General features: G+C 36.2%; 1 protein-coding gene across 5 annotated transcripts in view; it reads left to right on the forward strand.

Moving 5' to 3' along the window:
- LOC100116002 (zinc finger homeobox protein 4) overlaps positions 1–24,543 on the forward strand; it is a 247,663-nt gene that overhangs the window by 109,811 nt on the left and 113,309 nt on the right. For 4 of the 5 annotated variants that reach the window (XM_031925969.1, XM_031925967.1, XM_031925966.2 and 1 more), the window contains one exon: positions 2,126–4,744. In XM_031925969.1, coding sequence (XP_031781829.1) covers positions 2,126–4,744 — 2,619 coding nt within the window. Of the gene's footprint in view, positions 1–2,125; positions 4,745–17,714; positions 17,985–24,543 lie in introns of those variants that run through there. The other variant, XM_031925968.1, reaches the window with a different exon arrangement.

The raw sequence follows: 24,543 nt of genomic DNA on the forward strand, positions 1-24,543 counted from the left end.
GGACAGTGTAGTGTCTGCGGTTATATTTTAGCGGACGATATTGTCTTCGCTGTTTCAGCTTAAACGTTGCCTGTCCGAGCTTCTAACAGCGGACACAATATCGTCTATTATTATGGTTTTATTATAAGTTATTATGAAATATACAAGGCATTCTATTATTGTTATTATTATGTTTTATCAGACCAGAGCACTTCGCATACGTTAGGTCTACAGAATTCTACATTACTTATTTCTTTGATATTAGATTGTTACGTTTACGGTTATTATATTTTTGCTGTTATTATTCTAAGATGTTTATTCTATCTTTAGTTGTTATACATTTGTAACTTACAATAATATTACAATGTATAATTAAAATATATTCGTTACCCTCTCATACGCTGCACGATTTTATTCCCTTCATGCTGTGACAGATGGCGAGTGGACTTATGGGGACAAACCATGTTTTTACCCTGAAAAAAAGGTTTATGATAAGTAGGGGTGAAAAATAATTTATTACGGTAGATAAAGATAATATTACTAAATATCACTACTAACATTTTTAAATTATTTTCTTTAAATTTGTAATTTTTTAATCTAAATATTTTTTCGGGCTTTAAAAGTGGTCTGTCCCCTTAAGCTGATACGATTTCTCGTGGTCACGGTTAGTTATAAATCTACTCGTCAGATGTACTTGCACTGATCCATAGGTTGCACTCGGCGGTCCTTTCGCTACTACTAAGTTTAACTCACGTCTAGTAACGAAGTTAAACTGTACTTTTCTCACAGAGTTTAAGTGGTTTCTTAGCACTTAATAAGCGACTCGAGTAAGAATACAGCACTCGTATTCGATCACTAGGTCCAGTTGACCAAAGGAAGAGTTTACGTTAAAAGGCGCTGCGCGGGTGGGCTTCGGGGTTTTTAATGCCTCAGTGCCGATGCGAGTAGTAATGAAATTGAGATGGTAAAGATGGCGGTGCTCAAACCAATATTTGCTACCCTCTGATCAAATACGTACATATCGCGATCATATGTGTGTAAGCAGTGCTGACACGCAGCTTAAAGCACTTGGTCTGATTTTGGTTTCTCAAACATTGAATTACAAGCATATACGTACACACGCGCACATACATACATATACATATACATACATCTACATAGAATACCGCATCAACCTCTATAAGACTTCCAAGAGCATCCTATAAGGATATTATTATAAGAGGTTAGTAAATAACAACTTTTGTTATAACCTTTTTATACGAATAACCGTAAACCCAAAAGCAGATATGCAAATATTTATTAAGTTGCACTACAGTAATGTTTGACTACTGTACGTGCCACCTGCTCCGTTTCTTTAATTACGATTATTTCACAAAAAAATTAGTTTGAAATTTTCCATGTAAAACTAGATGAAAGAAAACTACAAATAATTGTTTCTCATGTATGAATTTTGAACAGAGTCTACTAGATTAGCTTAGAACATTTACAACCTCATCCATAATAACTATGTATTATTACATATTTTTATAATTACTAAACTTTTTCAATCCTCAATGATTTTTTAAGGTTATTTATTCTAAGGAATAGTTCCTACTAAAAAAAGACAGATGACAATCAGCTGATTATTAGATAGTAATCAGCTGATAATCTGGTGATAATCATGCTAAAACGACAGCTGATTATCAGGTGATATCAGCTTAATATTTTTTATTCCACACCCGACCGAAATGGCCACTTTTTGCGCTTGAAAATCGGGGGAAAAGAGGCATATTTTTCCCGTAAACCTGTTTGCGGAGCAAAAGTAAAATCAGCGGGGCAAAAGTAAAATTAGCGGGGCAATTCGCTCGGACAGTAAACGCACCCACGTGAAAAATCTTCTCGCTCGAGCAGTAAACCCACCAGGGGGAAAAATCTGCTACTTTCGACCCTTGTTGCATAATGTACTATATTAAAGCTGATAGTTATAAATATGAGTTTATACGAGATAAAATATTAATAATGAGCTGATTATCTTTATTACTGCTCGCTCAGCGTTTCCTGGTTGAATGCAATATTCTAAAATTTCAATTAATGATTATCCACGACAATCGTTAAAATATTTATAAGTTATACAAACAAAGAACATAATAAAACTTTTTTTTTTCAGGCGAATGTTGCGGCATCCCAAAAACGAGCACGCACTAGAATAACGGACGATCAGCTTAAAATTTTGAGGGCTCATTTCGACATTAATAACTCTCCAGGGGAAGATCAAATAATGGATATGGCATCTCAAAGTGGATTGCCGCCAAAAGTCATAAAACACTGGTTTCGTAATACACTATTCAAGGAACGTCAACGTAATAAGGATAGTCCTTACAACTTTAACAATCCACCTAGCACAACATTAAATCTTGAAGAATATGAAAAAACTGGGGAAGCAAAAGTAATGCCATTAAACGCTCTTACAAACTTAAATACTATAGAAAATAAAAGTAATGATAAACAGCTTTTATCATCAGAAACGTTAAGTAGTTCTAATCTACCCAAACATGAAGAAATCAAGCAGGAGTACCTGGAACAAAATATCGTAGATCATTCCAATGATGAACGTCATACACCAGAAAGTTTGGAAGAACAACACTCACGGCCACAATCGCCAGCGATATCTTCAGTTTATACTAGTACTAATCAAGATATAATGGCAAGTTTATCTTCACCAACAACGTCTCAAATATCTCCAATGCTTCCGCCTAAAGCAACTCTTCAAACACCGTCAATAGTTAGTACATTGTCAGCAAATAACTCCCCAGTGTCTATAACAAATCAACGATGCATTAGTCCTACTAGAGGATCAGATTACTCATTTAGTGGTAACAATAATAATGGAGGCACTATAGGAAATAATGGTTCAGGAAAACGAGCAAACAGAACAAGATTTACTGATTACCAAATTAAAGTGCTTCAAGAATTTTTCGAAAATAATGCTTATCCTAAGGACGATGATCTAGAATATTTAAGCAAACTTTTAGGTTTAAGTCCTCGAGTAATAGTAGTATGGTTTCAAAATGCTAGACAAAAAGCTAGAAAAGTTTACGAAAATCAACCACCCCTTGAACCAGTATCAACAGGTGGTCGAGATAGTGATGACGGAACTGGACGTTTTCAACGAACTCCAGGCCTTAATTATCAATGTAAAAAATGTCTTCTTGTTTTTCAAAGATATTATGAATTAATAAGGCATCAAAAAACACATTGCTTCAAAGAGGAAGATGCTAAAAGAAGTGCTCAAGCGCAAGCTGCTGCAGCGCAGGTAGCTGCCGTTTTAAGTTCAGAAGATAGTAATAGTAGTTCCACGACTACAACTAACACACACCAATCTGCTTCCTTAAATATACAATCTATTTCAGAGCAATCTTCAAATTCAAATACAAATACGGCTTTCCTACAGCATCAAATGTCACAACAACTTCAGTCAAATCAGCAGTGTATTCAATCAGAAACAAAAGACGAAAATTTTCAATGTGACAAGTGTAATTTGGTCTTTAGCAGATTTGAATTATGGCGAGAACACCAATTAGTACATATCATGAATCCTACTCTTTTCCCTCCAAATTACCCACCTGATTCCGCATTTGGAATTTTGCAACAACAAGCTTTAAATAACACTACTTCTTCACAAGATATTAATCATCCCTTACTTAACATAACAGAAAGGAAACGGAAATATGATGATTATGAAGATAATCATAATGCAGATAACAAATCTAATTCTGATCAAAATGAGCAGCCAAAAGACAAACGATTACGTACTACAATTCTTCCGGAACAACTTGATTATTTGTATCAAAAGTATCAAGTCGAGTCTAACCCATCACGAAAAATGTTGGAAACTATCGCTAGGGAAGTAGGTTTAAAAAAAAGAGTTGTTCAAGTTTGGTTCCAAAATACTAGAGCAAGAGAAAGAAAAGGGCAATTTCGAGCTCACAGCCAAGTAATAAACAAGCGTTGTCCATTTTGTCCAGCACTTTTCAAAGTCAAATCAGCTCTCGAATCTCATTTAAATAGCAAACACGCAGATCAAATTTCTCGTGGAGAAATAAATATTGATAGTATTCCTGATGAGGAATTATCATTAGAATCTTCTCCCTCAAATCCTAGTACACCGAACATGATGCCTCCTCTATTTCCCCCTATTGCTAATGAAGTTGAAGCTTCTTTGAAAAAGTACTATGAAGAATCAATGAAAAGATACATTACTGAACTACAAGCACATGCAAGTAATGGTAAACAAGATGCGAACACTTCTCTTTTTTCTGGAAACAGTACAGAATCACCTCTGGATCTAAGTAAACCTGTTGATTTGAGCAGATCAGTAAAATTAACTATTCAGAATTTGAGTAATCTTCTGGATGACCAAAACAACTCTCAAAATTTACGTAGTGAATGTGGTCCTTTCACCGAATCATCGGAGAAGAGTGTTTGTGATGATGATAGCATGAGCGAAGCAACGGAATTTCTCGATGATGAAAGTAGTCCAACTAGTCCAGCATCCAGTTCACAAAGTTCAAAACAAGGAATAAGTAACAATAGTATTGGAAGTAATGTTTTAGCATGTGTTGGAAATAATACATCATTACAAACTGGAGGGAAAAGATATAGAACGCAAATGTCAACAACGCAAGTAAAGGTTATGAAATCTCTGTTTTCGGACTACAAAACTCCAACGATGGCAGAATGTGAAATGCTTGGACGAGAAATTGGACTTCCAAAACGCGTCGTTCAGGTAAAAATCTTCTTTGAGGACCATTTATATTATTAGTTCATAATGGTAGTACAGCACATAATAGTTAAACACTACTTGCTTTTTTAAATTTATGATTATTACTTCCAAAAAAATATTGCACAACATTGAGCGAAAAAATGTAATTCTTATGTAGGTAAAAAATCACCTACAAGCCCAGTATCTTTTTTCTATTTCACAAATCGATGGCTGAGTGGAATAAGGGCGTATCGAGGCGGCGTCTTCGGAAACGTCGTATCCTAGACGCGATTTTATTTTCTCTAATGTTGTAGTTACAGCAATTCGTGATTTTAAAATACCACTTTACAAGGCATAAATTTCGCGTAAAAAAATCAGAAAAAAATCAGAATAACTTATTTTTCATTGCCTTTGCATATATTATGAAAACTTATAACATTAAGCAAATCAAATTCAACTTAATGGACGAATTAAATCATATAATTTTGATGTACGTACACAAACCTTAGTTAAAATCCTCGACTTTAGCTGACAAAGTTTTTTTACCTGCGATTGGACATACAATATGTAAAAAACATGGGTAGCACCTCCAAATTATATCATCAAAAATTTACGGGCCTATTACTAATTACCAAAAACAAGCGTTTATTACACCATCGGGTAATTTATTACCTGGTTAAGAGAAAATTATTTTTTCTGACATTACTGAACAGCTTAGCCAGAAATCTTGAATTAAAAAAAAAATTGTCAAAAATGACCATCCCTATCAAAAATTGCGAGCTATTTGAAATAAGGTGAAATTCTTCAAAAATGCCTTTGAAACAGGAATTTTTAGTATTTTGTTAGATTTTCTCATTTTAGATGATTTAAAATAGGGTTCGACGACTACGAGCCATTTATAATAGGGTAAAAATAAACCCCCCACCAACTAATGCACAAACGTAAGACTGCTCTCTACATCATTACGTTATTGCATAGTAAAATATCGCTGTCTAATTTATTAATTACATTTCTGACGAACAACTCAATAAATTTTTAGAAAGTAAACAAAATAATTTACTTACTGTAAGTCAAAAACTATATTGACAGAGAAAATGAGTCCAAGTTCAAAGAACGCAATGACTTTAAAATAATTATAATCATTATAGATGATTCACTAATGATTCGGATAATAATTTTTATATTGGAAGGTCAGGAAGAAGTATAGAAACATTAATAGAATTAGAAAAGTAACTATCAACTATTATAGACAGTTTTCCACACCACTCAAGTGGTACTATCAGAAGCATATTATATTAGTTATAATAGTAGATTAATGAATTTTTTTTATTTTATTATATAAAAATCACCGATAATTTCATATAATTTCATGACATGGTCAAATTAAACAAAATTATGGTTATTGTTAAAAATGGATTTTGTTTTAAAGATAATGCATTTAAAAAGAAGATAATTAATACTGATTCATTTTTGAAGAAGAAGAACTTTCACTCGAAAAAAGTTTTGAAGCGTTACAAACAACTATTATTCATTGACAAACTCTTACAAAAATAATCTATGCAGAAATTTCTGCACAGATTTCGTGAATGTACACTTGAATTGAAACGTTTTCTATGTAAAAGTGTACATATAATCATTAAATATTTTTAAATTAACTAAGTATCATTACATCATGTTCTATAATAATACAAAATTTAACTGTTTGAACTAATGATTATTTGGGTATTTGTTCTGTCCTGTTGGGGTGTTGTATTGTGTATGAAAAAGACTGTCAAAAAAATAATTTAAAAATAAAAAATTTGTAATTACTTAAATTTTGATATAATATTTTCGAATAATATTTATAATTTGGAATAATAATTTATAATGAAAGATCAATATTTTTTGCTATTTGAAAAGAACGAATTTTTTTTCTGTTCTGCAAGTTGAATCTATGATAATAATTGCTTACTTTGATAATTATAAATTTACATTAATAATTCATGAAACGATATTTGTACTTTCATTGATCACATAATTCATTTTGATTGATATGATTTAGAATGTTAGCTATATTAATAATATAATTAACATAAACTGCACTATCATTTTTTAAGATAGCTGGAAGAAGATCATATGTTCTACAGAATTTTAAAATACGTTGAATAGTTAATGTAGTTTTAGTTAGAATTTGGTCTAAACTTGTAAATTTTGAAGTTATTTGTACATCATCACAAAATATTTCGAAAAATTGAATTCGTGAATATAATCTTTTTAATTCGTCTCCATCATATTCATTGATTAAATCATTTAAATAACGATCATAATTTACTTGTTCCAATTCATGTTGTTCAATTTGATTATTAAATGCTCGCAAAAAGTTTTCATGTGCTTCGTTTTCTATTCGAACTGAAGAATTTTGATTTTGATCCCACTCCATTTTGAAATATTTGTGGATACAGCTATAATATAATATAATAAAAATAAATTGTTTATATTTAATTAAAAAGAAAAATACATGTATATTCGTGAAATTCAAGTATACATTTTTAATAAAAAATTTTATTTTAAACTATACTTTCGATTTCTAAATTATTTTCATTTTTATTTTGAATAAACAATCGATTAAGATTTTTGCATCTAGATAATGATACTGTCACGGGGCAACTGGGCTTTAGCGCGACAGCCGCGAAGATGCTGTCGCGTCAACGAGGGGGATTACTCACTCTTTTATCTCCGCACGGCTATCCCTCGATGATGCTGAAGTCGGCGACGGACATTAGTCGTCGGTGCAATGCCGACTCCGTACTATGCAGCCGGGTTGCCTCGGTGTACAACTGCGCGGCGTGCGAAGCTCGCCGCGCTTTCTTCGCGTATAGAGTCTCCGGCCAGGCGCGCACTCTGTAGCCGCGCCGCGATGTAACCGGCTTTACTCTACCGGGTTTGTCGGAAGGACGCAGTAGGTTTACGGAAGAAACAGACATGCGTTTGTGTTCAAAAGTAAGATGTCTATATTCACTCAAGATGTTAATACAATGTAACGCGTGTCGCGAGAGGTCGAGTTCTCACACGCGGCTCGCACTGGAGACGAGCCGACGACTTGGTGGCAGCGAGCCTCGGCCTCGGCGTCTGCAGCCGATTCGGTGATCTATAATATAATATAAATCGCGCAGTAGCTAATGTTACGGACTTACAGTTTCGACGCGCGCGTTGGTTACTCGGTCGCTGCGGATTGACGGGAGGCGTCCCTCCTGGCTGAAACAGTGACGTACGGGTACTCGAGGTGATGGTGGCTCGGGTGTTCTCCTCCAGCGGATGGTCCTGGTCGTCACTGCTCTCTCTTGTCTCAGAGGCACGGAAAATCGCGGGTAGTATACCGCTAAAAAGTCGCACGTCTAGACTGTACTAGCGCTTTTGCTTATCTGTCTCGCGCGCTGATTTCGCGCGCACTTCCCGAGTACCACCGAACTGGCAACGTTGTCCTCACGCATGAAATGGTCGCGCGACGCGGCGAGCGCGCGAAGTACGAATTCGCGTTCGCTCGTCACAATACATACAATTGCCCTTGAGAAACGAACGGTTTTATAGTATATCTCTACATTATCGTAACTTTGTCCTTGAGATTTATTAATAGTCATTGCAAACGTTGAGACTAAAGAAAATTGTTTTCTGTATAAAATAGGTGGCAATGAAGATAAATTTCAATTTCCAGTATTTGAGGTAATTCTAGGTATACATTTTTTTCCAACTTTTTCCCTCGTTATAATTTTGGCTTTAATATTGTACTTAAATAATTAAGTAATTTTTAATCGCGTGCCATTACACAAACCGTCTGTTATGCTTAAGTTTCTTATTAACATAATAATAGCTCCAATTTTTAAATTAAGTTCATGATAATTCTTCACGAATGCTATTTAATATTTCAATCGGAAAATTTATGTTAATGTTATAGTCAGATTTGTCAACACCTTGATAGGTTGCAGTATCAACACTGTAATAAGTTGTTGTCTCTCCTTCCATTTGATTTAAGATTTTATTATCCAAACAATAAGTATATTCATTGTGAGAAGTAAGTATAACACTATTTAATGAAAAATCTATACGATGACCAAAGATTTTTTAATACATATCATTCGTTTTCCATTCTTCGAGAATTAAAAATTTTTCTATTTTTCCTTTTCCTATTTTTTATAATAATTTTGCAAATTTTCTATTAAGTAAACGCATGTTTATGTTCAGTTTTACAATATGGAAGTGTAACCAAAGATATAATGCATTTATAGTTTCTGCTATTATAATAGTTCTACTACTATTCTTTACAACACATAGAATTTGCCGAAAATCTCCTCCTAAATCTCTGTTCGAGACCATATGAATTAACGATAGATGGCGGCAACTACAAATTAGGAGTTGAAACAGGAAACATTTTTTTGAAGAGTATAAATATAAATGATATATGGTTCAAAAAATTTTTTTTTCAATTCTAATTTTTCCCATAGTTTCATATAATAGGAACAAAAATGGGGGGTTGGCGAGCGAAGCGAAGCCCCACTAGTATACATACGCGCGCGCGCTTATGTTTGTGTATATATATATATATATATATATATATATATATATATATATATATATATATATATATATATATATACACACACACATCTACGTTCCCTTCGAGAAATGTTTGTTGTATCATAAATAATTTTTTAATACGGCGTTTAAAATGCTGTAATAAAAGTACCTTTAGTTGTTTTTTCGCACAGTCAAGTATGTTTTTCTTGTCATTTTTTACATACTTCAGAACAATGTCGTCTTGCACTCCAGCTAGAAAATTGTTATTATCTATTTGCTTTCGCGCTTATTGAAACCTTCTAAAAATTACTACATTAGGGCCAGATGTATGACTTAATGCTACTTGAAATGCAGCCTTGAGCATGAGTTCGTAAACATGATATCTGCATGCACAATGAAGAAGTTTGCGTCCTAATGCATTTTCGATAAGAACGCAAGCTCCATTTGTGCCTCCCTGATTAGAAGCTGTAGTATCCAAGACCATACCGCATATCTCTTCTATAATTTCCCATTCTTTTAATGAAGTAATAATAGCGCTTGCTTGCTCTTTTCTTGTTCCTCTACAAATTTTTGTAACGCTAATTACTCTTGTATTTAAGCCAGTTACAATAACAGGAAGCCTATCTATTTTCGAGTTTTTATCATCTGGGTCTTAAAATTGTTTTCCGTCCCAGTGGACAAACTGCCGCGATGGATGTTCTCCTATAAAATTATCATTAATAACTTTAGCAGTCTCTTGCCTGTATCGCAATCGAGAGCGACGAATAGATTCAAATATATTTCGTCCATGTTGATGCCAAAGTCAACAGCAAAAGCTGCTAATAATTAAGCAGCATTTCTATCGCTTGTTCTTGCACGATCAAGGGTAGCGGTTACATGAGTTCTTACGACTTTTGGTTTTTTTAATGAGAAAAGCGATGTTTCATGACAAAATCAGTCTCCTAATCGTCATCTGTGTAGTAATCGAATGCACTTAAAAATTAAGTTAAATGATGTGTATGTTTTGTTTACAGTTTCAGTGCATGTTTTGTTTTATGAATAAAACAAAACATGCACTGAAATATGCACTAAAATCAAAAATATGATAACTTAAAAATTTCTAACTCTTTTTCTCGTTAAGATTTTTAAAAAAAGCAAGCGTCTTCATCTCGCAATTGATCATCATTGCCTGAATGGTCAATGTCAAATAATTTGTCCAATTTTGACATAAAATTGCTTTGTTTAACGGACTGAGCTGTTTTATATTATTGTTGTTATACTTCTTTATTGTTATTATTGTTTTTATACTTCTTTTCTTTTTCACTCACAAATGTTCATGAAGTAGTTTTTGTAATTTAGAGATACAGTCACATTCTTTTCTTATAGGTATTCCTGCACTTTTCCAAAAAATTGCTATTTTTCTTATTGTACTCGTTGCAGCTGTTCGTTCAGTTCGATTAATAAAATTCCTCTATTGGTAATAAACACTGTAACGCTTCCTAGTTAGATGGTAGTTTAGAACCTCGAAGTTCCTTTTGTGTGTGTCTAACTCAAAATATTTCAGTTTTTGCTCGTGAATCTGGCATACTTTTTGCGTTGTTTTAGGTACAAAGATTGAAAAATACTGACGTATTAAATTCCCGCAGGACCTTATATATTTGACACCATGAGAGGGGGAAATGAAGCTGATCTTAGAAAGTGCAATTAACTGTCCTTGGGGAAGGGCAGCAAGTAATTGCTCTGGGCGGCACATCCAACGGTTCTCGTAATAATAAAGCAGAAACAATAAGTTCCTGCGTTTTTACTTCCTTGGTGCGTCGTAGCTCCAAAAGAAGATCTCCTGCTACCGTTTTGCGTATCTTATTTACGCAGTTACCAAGCACCGTCGGATTGGGGTCTGCTTTTATTTTCCTCAAAATATCAGCGTACGTATTTCATTTAGCAGCTTTCATAACAAGTGCATCAGGCCTGGTGGGTCTCTCTCGTGGTTTTCTAGTGCCATTTTTGTTCTGGGCACCAGTGTCTTCATATATATCCTTTTCTCATCTTTTCTTTCTTTTTCTCCTTTTTAGTGATAACCTCTTGCCAGGGTGAATTTGCCTTTTCTTCCGAAAACTCATGTGATTGGATTTTTGACGCGACTACCACAGATACTATTTCCTTATCTTTCCTTGTTCTCTTAGCGTAGTTTTTTTGTCACCCTTCTTCCTGCCTTGGTGACATTACCTTACGGTTATTTAGCGTTCTTGTCGTCACCGCGTTTGATGCTTCTATCGTCTGTGATGTCTTGTCCTCCTTCTGGATTTGCTGCTGATTCGGTAACATTTCCGCTTTACTTAGCATCAATCCAAGGATCTCCTTACTCTTTTCCAGCGCCTCTTATCCTCTTTCAAGACGCTCAACCTGGATCATAATCGTTGATGGATCGCTTTTAACAGACTTATGAATTTTGGATGCGTTTGACACAACATTATTGATAGAGTCCAACCTGTCTCGGATCTTCTCCCATATGTTTTCTGGTTCTCGCTCAGCATCCCGGATTGTATTCCAGATCTCGAGAGCTCCTTTTCCTGCTTTCTCTCCTTGCTCGGTTAAATTATCCTTGCTCGATAATAGTCTTTATCCCGGTATGTGTTCGACCACCCGCGATCCCCCCCATCTATGGAGGCAGCTGACATGGCCCCAACACATGGCTGTAAGCGGCGCCAGACTGGGAACATCATACCAGGGTATAACACGCTATACTGTCCTAATCCACCTTCACTCTCTAGAACCATCTACCCCGAACAAAATGCTTGGCTCTCTGGAGAGTTTCTGGCAGACATCAAGCACTATCACGCACTCGCCTTAGCCTATTGATCAGTACTGGCTATGTGACCGGCCCTCCGTCTTGCCGTCAGCGGGAGCCAAAGGTGGTTTAGGTTACTTTGGCTCGCAGCCTCAGATTGCCTCTCCACCCAGGATCTCCTTTTGGCATGCGGACGATTCAAGGAGTTGTAAAATTAATTGAAACGCGGCAAACGACCGACCAATTAACATCTGACGTGCAAGGATGATATGCAAAAGTAAGTCAGTAATACTTGCGTGAGAAGTGCTGACTCGCAGGTCAAAGCACTCGCTCGGATGTTCGACGATTGGTCTCGTACTGTCGCAATCGGTCTAGTATACGTCGCCTGTATGAGTGCACAAATGCAGTCGTACATGCGCTACACACATACTTACATGCCAAAAATATATGAACATGAGACATACAATACGACTACTATTCCTCCAAATGGTTCTACTGAATTGTGCAAATCTTTAAATAATTTATCGACAGCATCAATTGCATATTTTAATACTTTTATTGTTTTTAGAAATTTTCCATAATACGAATTAGGACTTACATTACTTGTTGATAATTCTGATAAATTTAATGGTAATTTAAATGTTGTATGAACTGTTTTACCTCCATGTAACAAATTTGCGGCTATACCAGTCCAAGCTACAGATATAACTGAAATTTGATAATAATTAAGATATGAAATTGTGTAAATTTTACAGTGCTGCATATCTCGACATTAATATAACAATTAAATGTTAGCAATAAATAAGGATTATATGGGACTACAAATTGATTATTAGCAGTACGATTCGATCCGTACTTTATTATTCGTTCATCATTACGTCGACGATATATTGGGTATCCATTTTCTACATTGTAATTAGTAAATGAAGCAAATGCTTTTCAGCGACGCGCTGAATCCGAATTTGGTGTCCGTTTTGCCCGTACACCCCTAAAATTTTGAGTAAATAGCGAAAAACCGTGGAAAACCATGAAAAACCGTGAAGACCCGTAAAAGATCGCTGAAAATCGTATTCATAGACGTTGGTGAATGTTAGAAAGTTATCTTATGAGTGTATTATACCTGATTTTAGTTCATTTTAATGTGCCTAATATGAGTTAGGTGTTCGTTTTGCTTTTAACTACAGATTTTGCATAAACTGTACATATGCGACTGTGATTGTATAAAGAAAATGATAAATTTTTTCATTTATTTTTCATTGAGTGCTAATGATAGAGATGGAAAAATATGTAAGAAATGCTGCTCTTACGCTGTTCTTCTTCTTTTGTAACGTACTCTTTTTTCTTCAAACGATCTATGTAATGGATTTGTATTTCTCTTTTTGTTGTTCAGTTTTTCGTCTCTCATACAGCAAAAATCCGCCATCATGTTGACATCCCATCTTCCCTGATACCGATTCTCCATTTCACTTATGTCTTGATGGAATCGTTCACCTTGTTCTTCACTGTAATCTCCTAGATTTTCAGGAAAGTAGTCGAGGTGAGAGTGTAAGAAGTGCAATTTTAAGTTCATTAAACAACCCAAGTTTTTGTAATTTTCTAGTAACTCGTCAACTATATTCTCGTAATCCTCACTTTTCATATTTCCTAAAAAGTTTTGAGAAACATTTTTCAAACTTTGCCAAGCTGCTTCTGCTTCAGTGTTGTCCATGCTTGTAATAAAATTGGCATCTTCAAAAAGTCGGCGAATTTGTGAACCATCAAAAATACCCTCTTTCAACTTAGCATCACTTATTACGGGAAACTTTTCTTGCAAGTACCGAAAACAGTCTTTCTCTTTATCCAAAGCTTTAACACATTTACGGATGTGTGATTAGGTTGCAATCCTACGTACTTGTCCGAAAAGAAAAATTAAAGGATTTGTCATAGGATCAACATGTTTACTTATAATTGAAATATTTCAGGTTTTGAATTTTTAGAATGAATACAAAAATCACGATTGAATATAGGTTCTCCTTCCTCACCTACAAAAACTACTGCAACTTCATTACATGATGGAAGTTCAAAGGTTTTATTATAAGAATAATTTTACCGTGTTATAAACATTTTAACTTCTCTAGGTAATTCATTGGCGTTTCGAGCACGTTTTAATTCTTCTTCCTCAACTTCATGCACCATTTTGTATGCTTCAGCATAAGGATTTATTTTACGTAAGATATTGTCAATTTTATTTAGAAATTTTATGTTGCATTTTACATCATTTGAAAACCGAATTCCATTAGCTATTTCATTGTCTATTGTATATAATTCTTCAAATTTTTTAGTTTCATTTGTTACTGGGTTTAATAAATAAGCATTATAATAAGTTTGACCACAGATGCGAAAAACTTAAGGGCCATGGCCAGGAACAATTTCTAGTTTAGCCCCAAAACTCGTAAAAGCTAAAGCATTATTATAATTTCGTATTAATCGCATAAATTGTTTACTTTCTTGTGATTTGCGATAAGTCAACTGCAAAAAACAAATCGGATATTGACATTTATCATTTATTATAACTTTCCCTATATGACAACAATTGCTATATTTTTTATCAACTAGTAATTCTAATACAAAGTGTTTAGCACTACAAAATTCACATTCTTGCTATTTTGCTTAAGTAATTTAAAGTATATGTTTTGTTATCATATTCATAATCAGCAATAAATCATTATTTAATTAATGTGTGTTTTATTCTACTCGTTATGATTATTCATGATTCATAATGAGGAAGATTTATTTTGATGAGTAAATAAGGAATCAACGTCTATGCTTTAGAACAAAGTAAATTTTCTACTTTCTAGAAACTTGACAAATCTCTTAAATATTGTAAAACATATACCAAGGGGTCAAGAATAAAGTATAAAATCTAGATCGAGCGTCAGTATAAAAATAATGGCATTTAAAAAAACATTTTAAATTCAATGATAACAAAACTTCACAAAGTTCTGAAACTCTTCATACAATTATTATAAAATGTGTACTAAAGAATTATATAAAATATATAAATTTGAATGTAGTATTAATATGGAATTAATGATATTTTTAGAAAGAAATTTTACATTTAGCGTTATGACTTAGTTTCTTTGATTATGTATATTTTAAACTTTATATTAAACTAACTTTATACTTAAACTCTTTGGAATATATTTTATAATGTTGTAAATTTGCGCAAAGAGTGGAAGATATACATTTTGTTATAAATATGATTCTAAAAAAGACATTTTGCAATTTCTCATTTATCGTTTATAGTGATGTAATAGTCTTGACGTCAAATTAAGTTCTTTTTTCTGATGTTTAGTCCATTTCCTGGTGAAAAAAATCACATGATTTATCACGTAACTATTTAGCGTGATTTCTCACGTATATGTAACAAAATATGATGTCTCATTATTATCTAGTAACCCTAGTGGAAATAATTGGGTGTGCCAATATACTGTGCCATACTTTGTCAAAAAACCCCGCCCCGATAACATGATGTCGGCCGAATGACGGCACTGAGACGGCACGGAATGGGCCACGCGTGACGTCCAGGTACCCCTGCTCCGGGACACGGAAATGACGGCATTGTGCTCAGCACAATGACGGCACGCGGTGCAAGCATCGTGCCGGCACTTAAATTAAGCGAAAAAACAAAAAAATTAAAACCCTAACGAGGATCGAACCCTGAACCTTTCAGTTAGCACTTTACCACTCGACCACGAACACTTGTTACAAGTCATAGCTAATTGTGTCCTTATGTATTGTGAGCAGCTGTTGATGTTAATAAAGTTGCAAGTTATTGTAATAAACAATCACCAAAATTGTTATTAACGCGTTTAACAACATTGATATTCGCCGCTTATTTCGTGTAAGGCGCGAAACTGGCAGGCTGCTATAAATTCGGTAGTCATGAAAGAGTAGTCATAATAATATAATTAATAAAAATTGGCAAGGAACAAAGTCCGGTGGATAAATAATAGCCCAAATTAACAAAATCAACAACCTTAAAATATAATACATTAAAAAGCCTTATTTCGTGAATTGCGCGGCTGAAAATTTTCTAAGTTTCGCAGCCAACAAAGCCAGCATTCTGCGGGAATTTCGTTCCGACAGAATGCTGTCATGGCGAGCAGTACTCCCAGCAGGCATTCTGCTAGCACTCTGACAGCGCCAAATGTTAATAAATTTTGAACACGGGTCGAAGGCACAATGCCGTCATGTAGCTCCTTAAAATGTCGTCATAATGCTGCCATGAGTGCCAACACGGCGTGACCGCAAAATGCCGACATTTTGCCTTCGTTCGTGCCGGTGTCATACAGCCGGCACTCATAGTCGTCATTCTGACAAAGTTTCGTGCCGTCGGAATGTGAGCACGCGTACTGGCACGCTGTGCCGCCAAAATGTCAACATTATGACTTCCCGAATGGCAGGAAAAAAAAATTGTTGAAAATTCCAACGAAAGATGTCTTGGGGCGTCACAATGACAGCACGAGCGGCCAGCATGCGTAACCCCAAAATGCCCGGCACGCGATGTTATCGGGGTCAGGTATAATTTTTTTCTTTTTTCTTAATTTAAGTGCCGGCACGATGTATGTGAGATAACCAAAAAATAAGTTGTCAATCCTAAAGTAAAAGTTGTTGTAATTGACAATTACGAAAATAACTTCAGCAATTCTGATAAGTAATGGGGTATCTTAAACTCATACAAAAACAACATCACTAATATGCCGACAGTGATATGAGAATTTCCCGCTGAGATACACCAACATGTCAGGGAGAATAATAACAGACTTTTCGTTGGGCATCAAAACTGTAAGGTATACGATCATGTAATATATTAAGCGAACAAACCACTTTTAAACCCTGAAAAAAGAATTATAATTGAAAATTACAAATTACAAGTAAATTATTTGAAAATTTGTCCAGTATAATTGAATAATATACATTAATTTAATAATTACCTCTACTTTTACCGTAGTAAATCATTTATCACACCCACTTACCCGCTGTGGCACTTGGTGCAATGTTTTGGAAATTTTTTCATTGTCCGTAGGATTTCAAGTGAACTAATGATTCCTTTGAGCTAAATTTTAGGAGGATACTTCTTACGCTTTTGGTTTTGGTATAAATGCAAGGATTTTTATTTAAATAGATAAAAAAGGTTTTATCAACAAAAAGTTGGCATAATAACCCTAACTAAAAGAATCTTTTAAATCCTATTTAAACATTTTTTTAAATAGATAAAATCCTATTAATTAATGGGATGCATACGTAATTTTTATATAGGTTAACGAAATTTAATAGATTCTTTTGTTAGGGAAGTGAAAGAAGAAAGAAAAAAAATCACTATTTTCATCGCCAAACATGTTTTTTAGCATTGTACTCAAAATCATTAAATTCATTCTAAAACTAGAAGTTTAAAAGTACAAAGTATCCTCCTAAAATTTTATCATAAAATAACCACTCGTTTCGTTCAAGTTGTAATCCTACAGACAATAAAAAAATTCCCAAAACATTGCACCGAGTGCCACAATGGGTAAGAGGGTGTAATGAATAATTTACCACGGTTAATGTATGAGTAATATTACCGAATATCACTAAAAAAATTATCAAATAATTAATATTAATTTTGTTATCTTCTATCATGAATCTTTTTTTCAGGGTTTAAGAGTGGCTTTTCCCCTTGCACGATATTATAATTGTTGCCATATTAGGACACAATGTCTTGAAGTGTAGATAAAATATTGTCTGTTTAAAGTGTGCAGGAGATCATAAAACAAGTAATTGTAAAGTGAATAAATTCAAATGCAGAAATTGTGACCTCAGCAACCGCAAATGTAACACAAATTCAAACATAGAACATGTAATAATAGATGCGAACGAATGTCATATTCTACAGGTGAAGATAAAGAAGTGTATCATATTATCATATTATGACTTTACCCGATCATGATATTAGACCAATATTACCTCAGCAGCGATAATTCATGATAAGTGGATGGTGATAAGAACATCTAAAATGCCAACAAATTCTTAAAACAAAATTGTATTTTGCGACGCTGTGCCTCCCAACATAGGTGCGCAACACTTGACGCCTCGTACGCGCCAAGATTTTTCGTTAATCTCGGGATTTACTGTAATCGCCGGCGTTTGGGAGAACGTGGAGGAAAGAAGGAGGAAGTAATCACACAATTTATTAACTTGTATTGCACGTATATTTATCCCAGCCCTTCCTTACAGCGTGGTGGCCGTAGCCGCCCACACACAATAGCCACGCAGGGCTCGCCGTCACACCTCTACTCTCATATACGCGCGCACGCCTCGAGTCTCTCGCCTCTGACGTTGCGCAGTCTGACCCGTCTGCGCTCTCTCTCTCCCGCTTCCGAATTTCGGCTCGGCGCGACCCGCTCGAGTAGCGATACGGCCGGCGCGCTCGTTCTCTCTCTCGCTCTCTCTCTCTCTCTCTCTCCCGCACGGATACTCGCGAGCACAGCGCGCGCTCACGGCAGCGTTGTCGGCCGAACCAACGCGGCCCCCCCTCTCTACTCTCGAGCACGCACACACGTATCGGCGCGCTCACTAACAGCTCGCGCCGGCGGTCCCGGCCTGGCGAGGCCTAAACCGACGCCGGCGTAGCTATCGGTTGTCCCCTTCCTTCTCTACTCTCTCCCGCTCTTCTCGATGCTCGCGCGCACCGACTTTGCCGCGCGTTGGCAGCAAGCCCGACCTGCTGCTACCGAGCAGCGAGGACTTCTCGAACGCCCCGATGCTTCTCTCTCTCTCGCTCTCGCACACACACACTCTCCCGCGATCCTTCTACGCTACGCTGTTCTCTTCTTTTCCCGCTCTCGTGTACACTGGCCCGATGCCCCGCGTAGACGACGTCGAGGTGTACGCCCGCACCGTACACCGCTCTCTCGTCTCACTCACTCTTTCTCAGACACACTCGCGACTTTCTCTCTCTCTCTCTCTCGCTTCTCTCGGCGGCCTAATGGCTCGCACCGAGAGTATCCCGAGCAACCCAAGAATTCTTACCTGGTGTAGGAGAGACGAACACCAGTCTCTCGTCCCCCAGTGGAAGCCTCGCTAGCCCAGGAGGTGCTGGCTTCCCGTACTCTTTCTCTCTCGCTCTTCCTCTCTCTCTCTCTCTCTCTCTCTCTCTCTCTGCAGACAGGGGAATGAAGGCCTGGCTCCCGTTCCGGCTTCCTTCCTCTGGCTGAACGGCTGGATAGTCGTCTCCGGGGAGGGATCTCTTCCTCGGGGCGATGGTCCAGGTCGTGGCGCTGCTGCTCTCTATCTCTCACTCTCACTCTCTTCGTGATTCCCTCTCGCGTGCTCTCGTCACTTCGAAGTGTTGTCGACAAGGCTCGGAAAGGAACTGCCGAGCCGCTCCGCCGCGCGCGCTCGGCGTCTCGCCGTCGTCCGTCGGGCCCGGCTGATAACGTAGCCCGATTGGCTGCGCGAGGCGCGAGACGTGCTAATTGGCTGCTCGTTTCGCGCCAGCTCGAACCGGCGAGCTCCCCCCTTGCGTACGTCGGCCAGCGAATTCCACGAATTCCCGGGACGTAGTTCGCGTCCGAGAAAACGCGGGCCTCGCTGGAACCGATCGTCTTTTCTTCCTCGCATCGAGTGAGGTTGCCGCGCAAACAGTAAAGCGCGATTTGCTCGGCTGCGACGTACAACGTCGCAATTTTTGTAGAAATAAGTAAGTTTGAAAGTGAATTTGAAGATTTTAAGAATCTCAATAAGACTTCAATTAAGAAAAAGAACATATTTTTGTGTATAAATATTTAGAGAGTGAATAATCTCTTTTTCTACTCCCCCAGATGGGAGCTAAGGTAGGAAAGGGATGAACAGATAAGGTACAGAGAATAATGATAAAACTGGATGCTGATTAAAACTAGATTATATTAAACTTTGTACAAGATGACTAGGTTTGTTCGCATCGGCGGTTAGGCCGGGATTTGTAACACCCCGTACAAGCTCCGCAAAAAATGTATGAATATTAAATACTAAATTATATGAAAAAACATTTTAGATTATACAAGAGCATCTTATGCTCCCCTACTCCAAATACGAAGCTGCGCGCCACAGCTGACAGCTGAGCTCAAAGCAGCAGTACAACAGCAGCGCCACGAGCCAGCCAGCGGCAACAGCAGCAAGCAGCAATAAAGCGGGAAGAGCGCGCAACACACGCCTATGTCTATATAGACCGAGCGGCGAGCGCAGCGGCGCAATTATAATGAGAGTAGGAGTAGAGAGCGAGCGGCGGCGCGGCGTGCACATCATATTATAAGTGTGTAAATGATTTTTGTATATAGGTGTTAACGAGTGTGTGCAAGTATGAATGCTGTTTTGACACAAGTTTTTGTGCTACCTCGTTCGCAACGTGCTCTTTCGGAAGTATGCGCGCGCATAGTGTCACGGAGGCATTTTTTCCGTTGAACGTGTGGCATTAAAGTTCTAGTTGTGGCTAACTATATTTGTTATAATTTTATTCAAAGGTGTATCACAGATACAATATCCAATTCCAAATAGTTACCAAAAAATAGCCATTATTGCGCCCTGGGTAATTCATTACCTGGCCGAGTAATCAATAATTTTTCCGGCATTACTGAACAGCTTAGTCCGAGATCTTGAATTGGCAACTAAACGATACCGCCACGATCCTGGCGAATAAATTCGGAAATTGAAGAAATGTCGTCCATATAACTCATATATTTTATCGATATATAACAAAGACGACATCTCCTCAGCTTCTAAAATTTGCCACCTTATGGAAATTAACACAAAGTTTTGGCGCTGCAGAATCGTTCAGTTGCCAATTTTAAAAACTTGTCGAAAATGACCGTCCCTATCAAAAGTGCGTGCTATTTAAAATAGGGTAAAATTCGTCGAAAATGCCACCAAAAGAAGTATTTTGTCGAATTTTCTCATTTTAGACGATTTTTACCCTATTTTAAATTGCTTGTAGTCGTTGTACCCTATTTCAAATCGTCTAAAATGAGAAAATTCGACAAAATACTGAAAATTCTTGTTTCTGTTTTTTTGTAAGAATTTAGATAGTTGATCTTTTATTTTCAGGATGTATTTATTTTGATTTTTCGTTAAATTTAATGAACCTACCATATCTTGGCTACTTTCAGAACTCATAAAGTTCAAGACGAGCTTATACAAAGGGGCCGCTGATGACACAATTGGTCTCGTTCTTGATATCGCAGTCCAGTATGTCAGTGTGATTTTTCAATGTGTCTAGTCCATCTTCCTCGCGTCCTAGTGGTTGTTCTTGCCCCTGAAGTCGGTGACCCTGGTAAAAATAACTTATTATATCCGATTCGAAAGATAATAGGGTTTAATTGGATTTCTTAATCGGAAGTTATCGAATTAAAACCTATTTAATCGATTAAAATCTATTTAATCTGATTATAACTTTTAGTCGGTCTTAATCGGATTTAAACAGTTGTGTTTTTAAATAAAATGTTATATTTGTTGAAAAATACAACTGATTGAATCCGATTAAAACCGACTAAAAGTTATAATCAGATTAAATAGATTTTAATCGATTAAATTGGTTTTAATTGAATAATTTCCGATTAAGAAATCCAATTACAACCTATTACCTTTTGAATCGGATTTAATAAGTTATTTTTACCAGGGGAGATCGTTGACACAGTCGCATCCCGCCTCGTACTTGTTTCTAAGCTGCGGAAGATCAAGAGGAAAACATTGTAGTCCTTGGCTCATTTCGGGAAAACAATAGCGTATGAGCTTGCGAAAGAACAGAACAATCGTGATCTTACTTATTAAATAGCTGTTTCCTCTGCCCTTGTGTATCGCGTTCTCATGTCGCAGTCGGCATATCCTGAAGCGATTGACCAGTATCTGATTTTCAGTCCATCGATGTCAGCCAAAGGTTCCGAGACGTTCCCAGTTGATATAGAGCACGCTGCTGTTTTTACTCTGTACCAAACATTCACACGTCGTGTATGATATATTTACGCGAGAGCTTGCATCGCGTCCTGACTGGCCCTCTTGGCGCTTATTAGACACATTATAATTCTTGTTTAAGAGAGTTCGATTATATAGCGAGTCTTTATACCCGTACACCGACAAGCTCCGATACACCGCACTGTTTCAGGCTATGTTTTATGTTTACACCGTTACACGAGTCCCGATGCGCGCTGCTGCCGCGTAAGCCTCTTTCAGCTGCATATAGACAGACACTGATCTACGATCACAAATGGCAACTTCTGGCCTAGAAAATCTAATCCTCGTCTCTCACATATTCTTTATGATAATGCTTAGGTGACCTTACTTAACAACTTCATGTGTAAATAGAAACAGCTTACTAACCTTATATCTATTATCATGACATCTCTTGTATTATTGTACTTAAAAAGATGAGAATCGCACATGACCAACATTTTAAGAAATCATCGCAAATTAATTTTTGATCATAATTATTTTGCTAAAGAGAAATTTTTAAAGCAAAATATTATGATCATTAGAAAGTTCTCATTAAAATCTTTAAGATACATTACTCAAACATAAGCATCTAAGACATATCACACAAGAAATTATTAGAGTTAATAAATCGCATTTAGGTTATTCAGCAAATTCAAAGTATAATAGGGTCGCGCTGCTCCCCGACTGCACAGTGTATAAAAACTTGTACTTGCTATCGGGGCGCTACCGCGTCCCTTGATATGCTAAACCTATCTTATAAGTCATTTAAACCTTAATATTGGTGAAAATTAGAGTATGATCCGGACTACGACCACCAAAAAATTCATGGAGATACCATTTTATAGTGCAAAAGTTCCTGTATGGGCCCCAGAATGGCACCCTATTGCAAAATTTCACGTGAGATCTTACATGAGATCTAACCTGAGATCTCATGCCAAAATTTCATCTGTTATTTTCGTCCGGAAGCTGCCGGATCCTCTTATTTATTCAAAAATGAGTTTTTTAATATTGGTATTCGCCTATAAGGAGGAGCCTCCCCCAAACTAAGTTCAAAAAACTAGGTTTCAAAGCATTTTAGACATTTTTTCGATTATTAAAAATATCTCATCTAAAATCTCACCTGAGATCTCAGGTGACATCTAATGTGAAATCTCAGATGAGAAATTTTTAAAAATGGAAAAAAACATCTTAAATGCTTCGAAACCTAGTTTTTTTAACTCTTCTGAGTAGGAGCACCTCCTTATAGACGACTTCCAATATTAAAAACCTTGTTTTTTATTAAATAAGAGGATCCAGCAGCTTCCAGACCAAAATTACAGATGAGATTTTGGCATGAGATCTTAGGTGAGATCTCAGGTGAGATCTTATGTAAGATCTCACATGAGATTTTGCAATAGGGCAGAGACCTTGTATCTTGACCTTGTATCTAAAATGATTCAAATTTATATTCAAATCCTGTGGCAAAGCTTATGAATTGCTTGGAGCATTCCTAAAAAATCACAGAGGTAGCAAACATCAAAATAAAGAAAGTCACTGTAGAAGAAAATTGTTCCTTAATGTCCATCATTGACTAAAAATTCAAAGCTTAGTGATAAATTATTTAAATACATGTTTGCTTATAGAAATAAATTGCGTCACTTTGATCATCGCCAAAAAAATCATAGAACTTGATTTTATTGTTACAAATATTCCTACCGAAGTCCAGGAATTTTACATATATCATGTCTCTTGCAATAAATTATAACATACATCATACAATCGATCATAATTTTTCAAAGTCAGTTAAGTTAATTTCTGTAAAAGATATAATATATTTACGATTCTCAGAAAAATTCTAAGCAACGACTATTTTAATGTATTTTGAGCTGCTGAACAAGAATCCGACGGTATTTTTTACCGATACCTCAAACGTTCGTCCCTAACCTCAAAAAACACCCCCTAAAATTGCTTTTTCACGCAGTCGAGAGGTTTATCCTGTGATCGACGGGAGGAAAATTATTGACAGAGAGTATTTTTATGCATTTTGTGCTGCTGAACACGAAACCAGCCGTCTTTTTTACCGATACCTCAAGCGCTCGTCCCTAACCTCAAAAAACCACCCAAAATGTCTGTTTTACGCGGTTAAGAAATTTACGTCTAGAGGAAAATTATTGACGAAGGCTATTTTTATGAATTTTCAGCCACTGAATTTGAACACTTGAACTACAACACTGAGTTGTACTTGCTATCACTGTGTAAACGTTGCAGACGCTACTTTTGTCTTTGATATATTTTCTGACGGTAAAGTTTTAGTAAAAATTGTATCACACGTTGTTTTACCTAGAATTCTCTTAAAATATTTAAATCAAAGTTTAGATTATTATTTTAATTTATTAAATTTTGATTTCAAGTATATTTAAAATAATATTATTTTGTATACTGTTGTAGTCCAGAATCCTTCTCTATAGTTTAGTTTTGTTTCAAATTCTATAAAATTTATTAGCTGTTACTTTCCACATGGTATTTTTAATGACAGAAAAATTAG

Source organism: Nasonia vitripennis (genome assembly GCF_009193385.2).
Source record: "Nasonia vitripennis strain AsymCx chromosome 3 unlocalized genomic scaffold, Nvit_psr_1.1 chr3_random0006, whole genome shotgun sequence".
In the NCBI taxonomy this organism is placed as follows: Eukaryota; Metazoa; Arthropoda; class Insecta; order Hymenoptera; family Pteromalidae; genus Nasonia; species Nasonia vitripennis.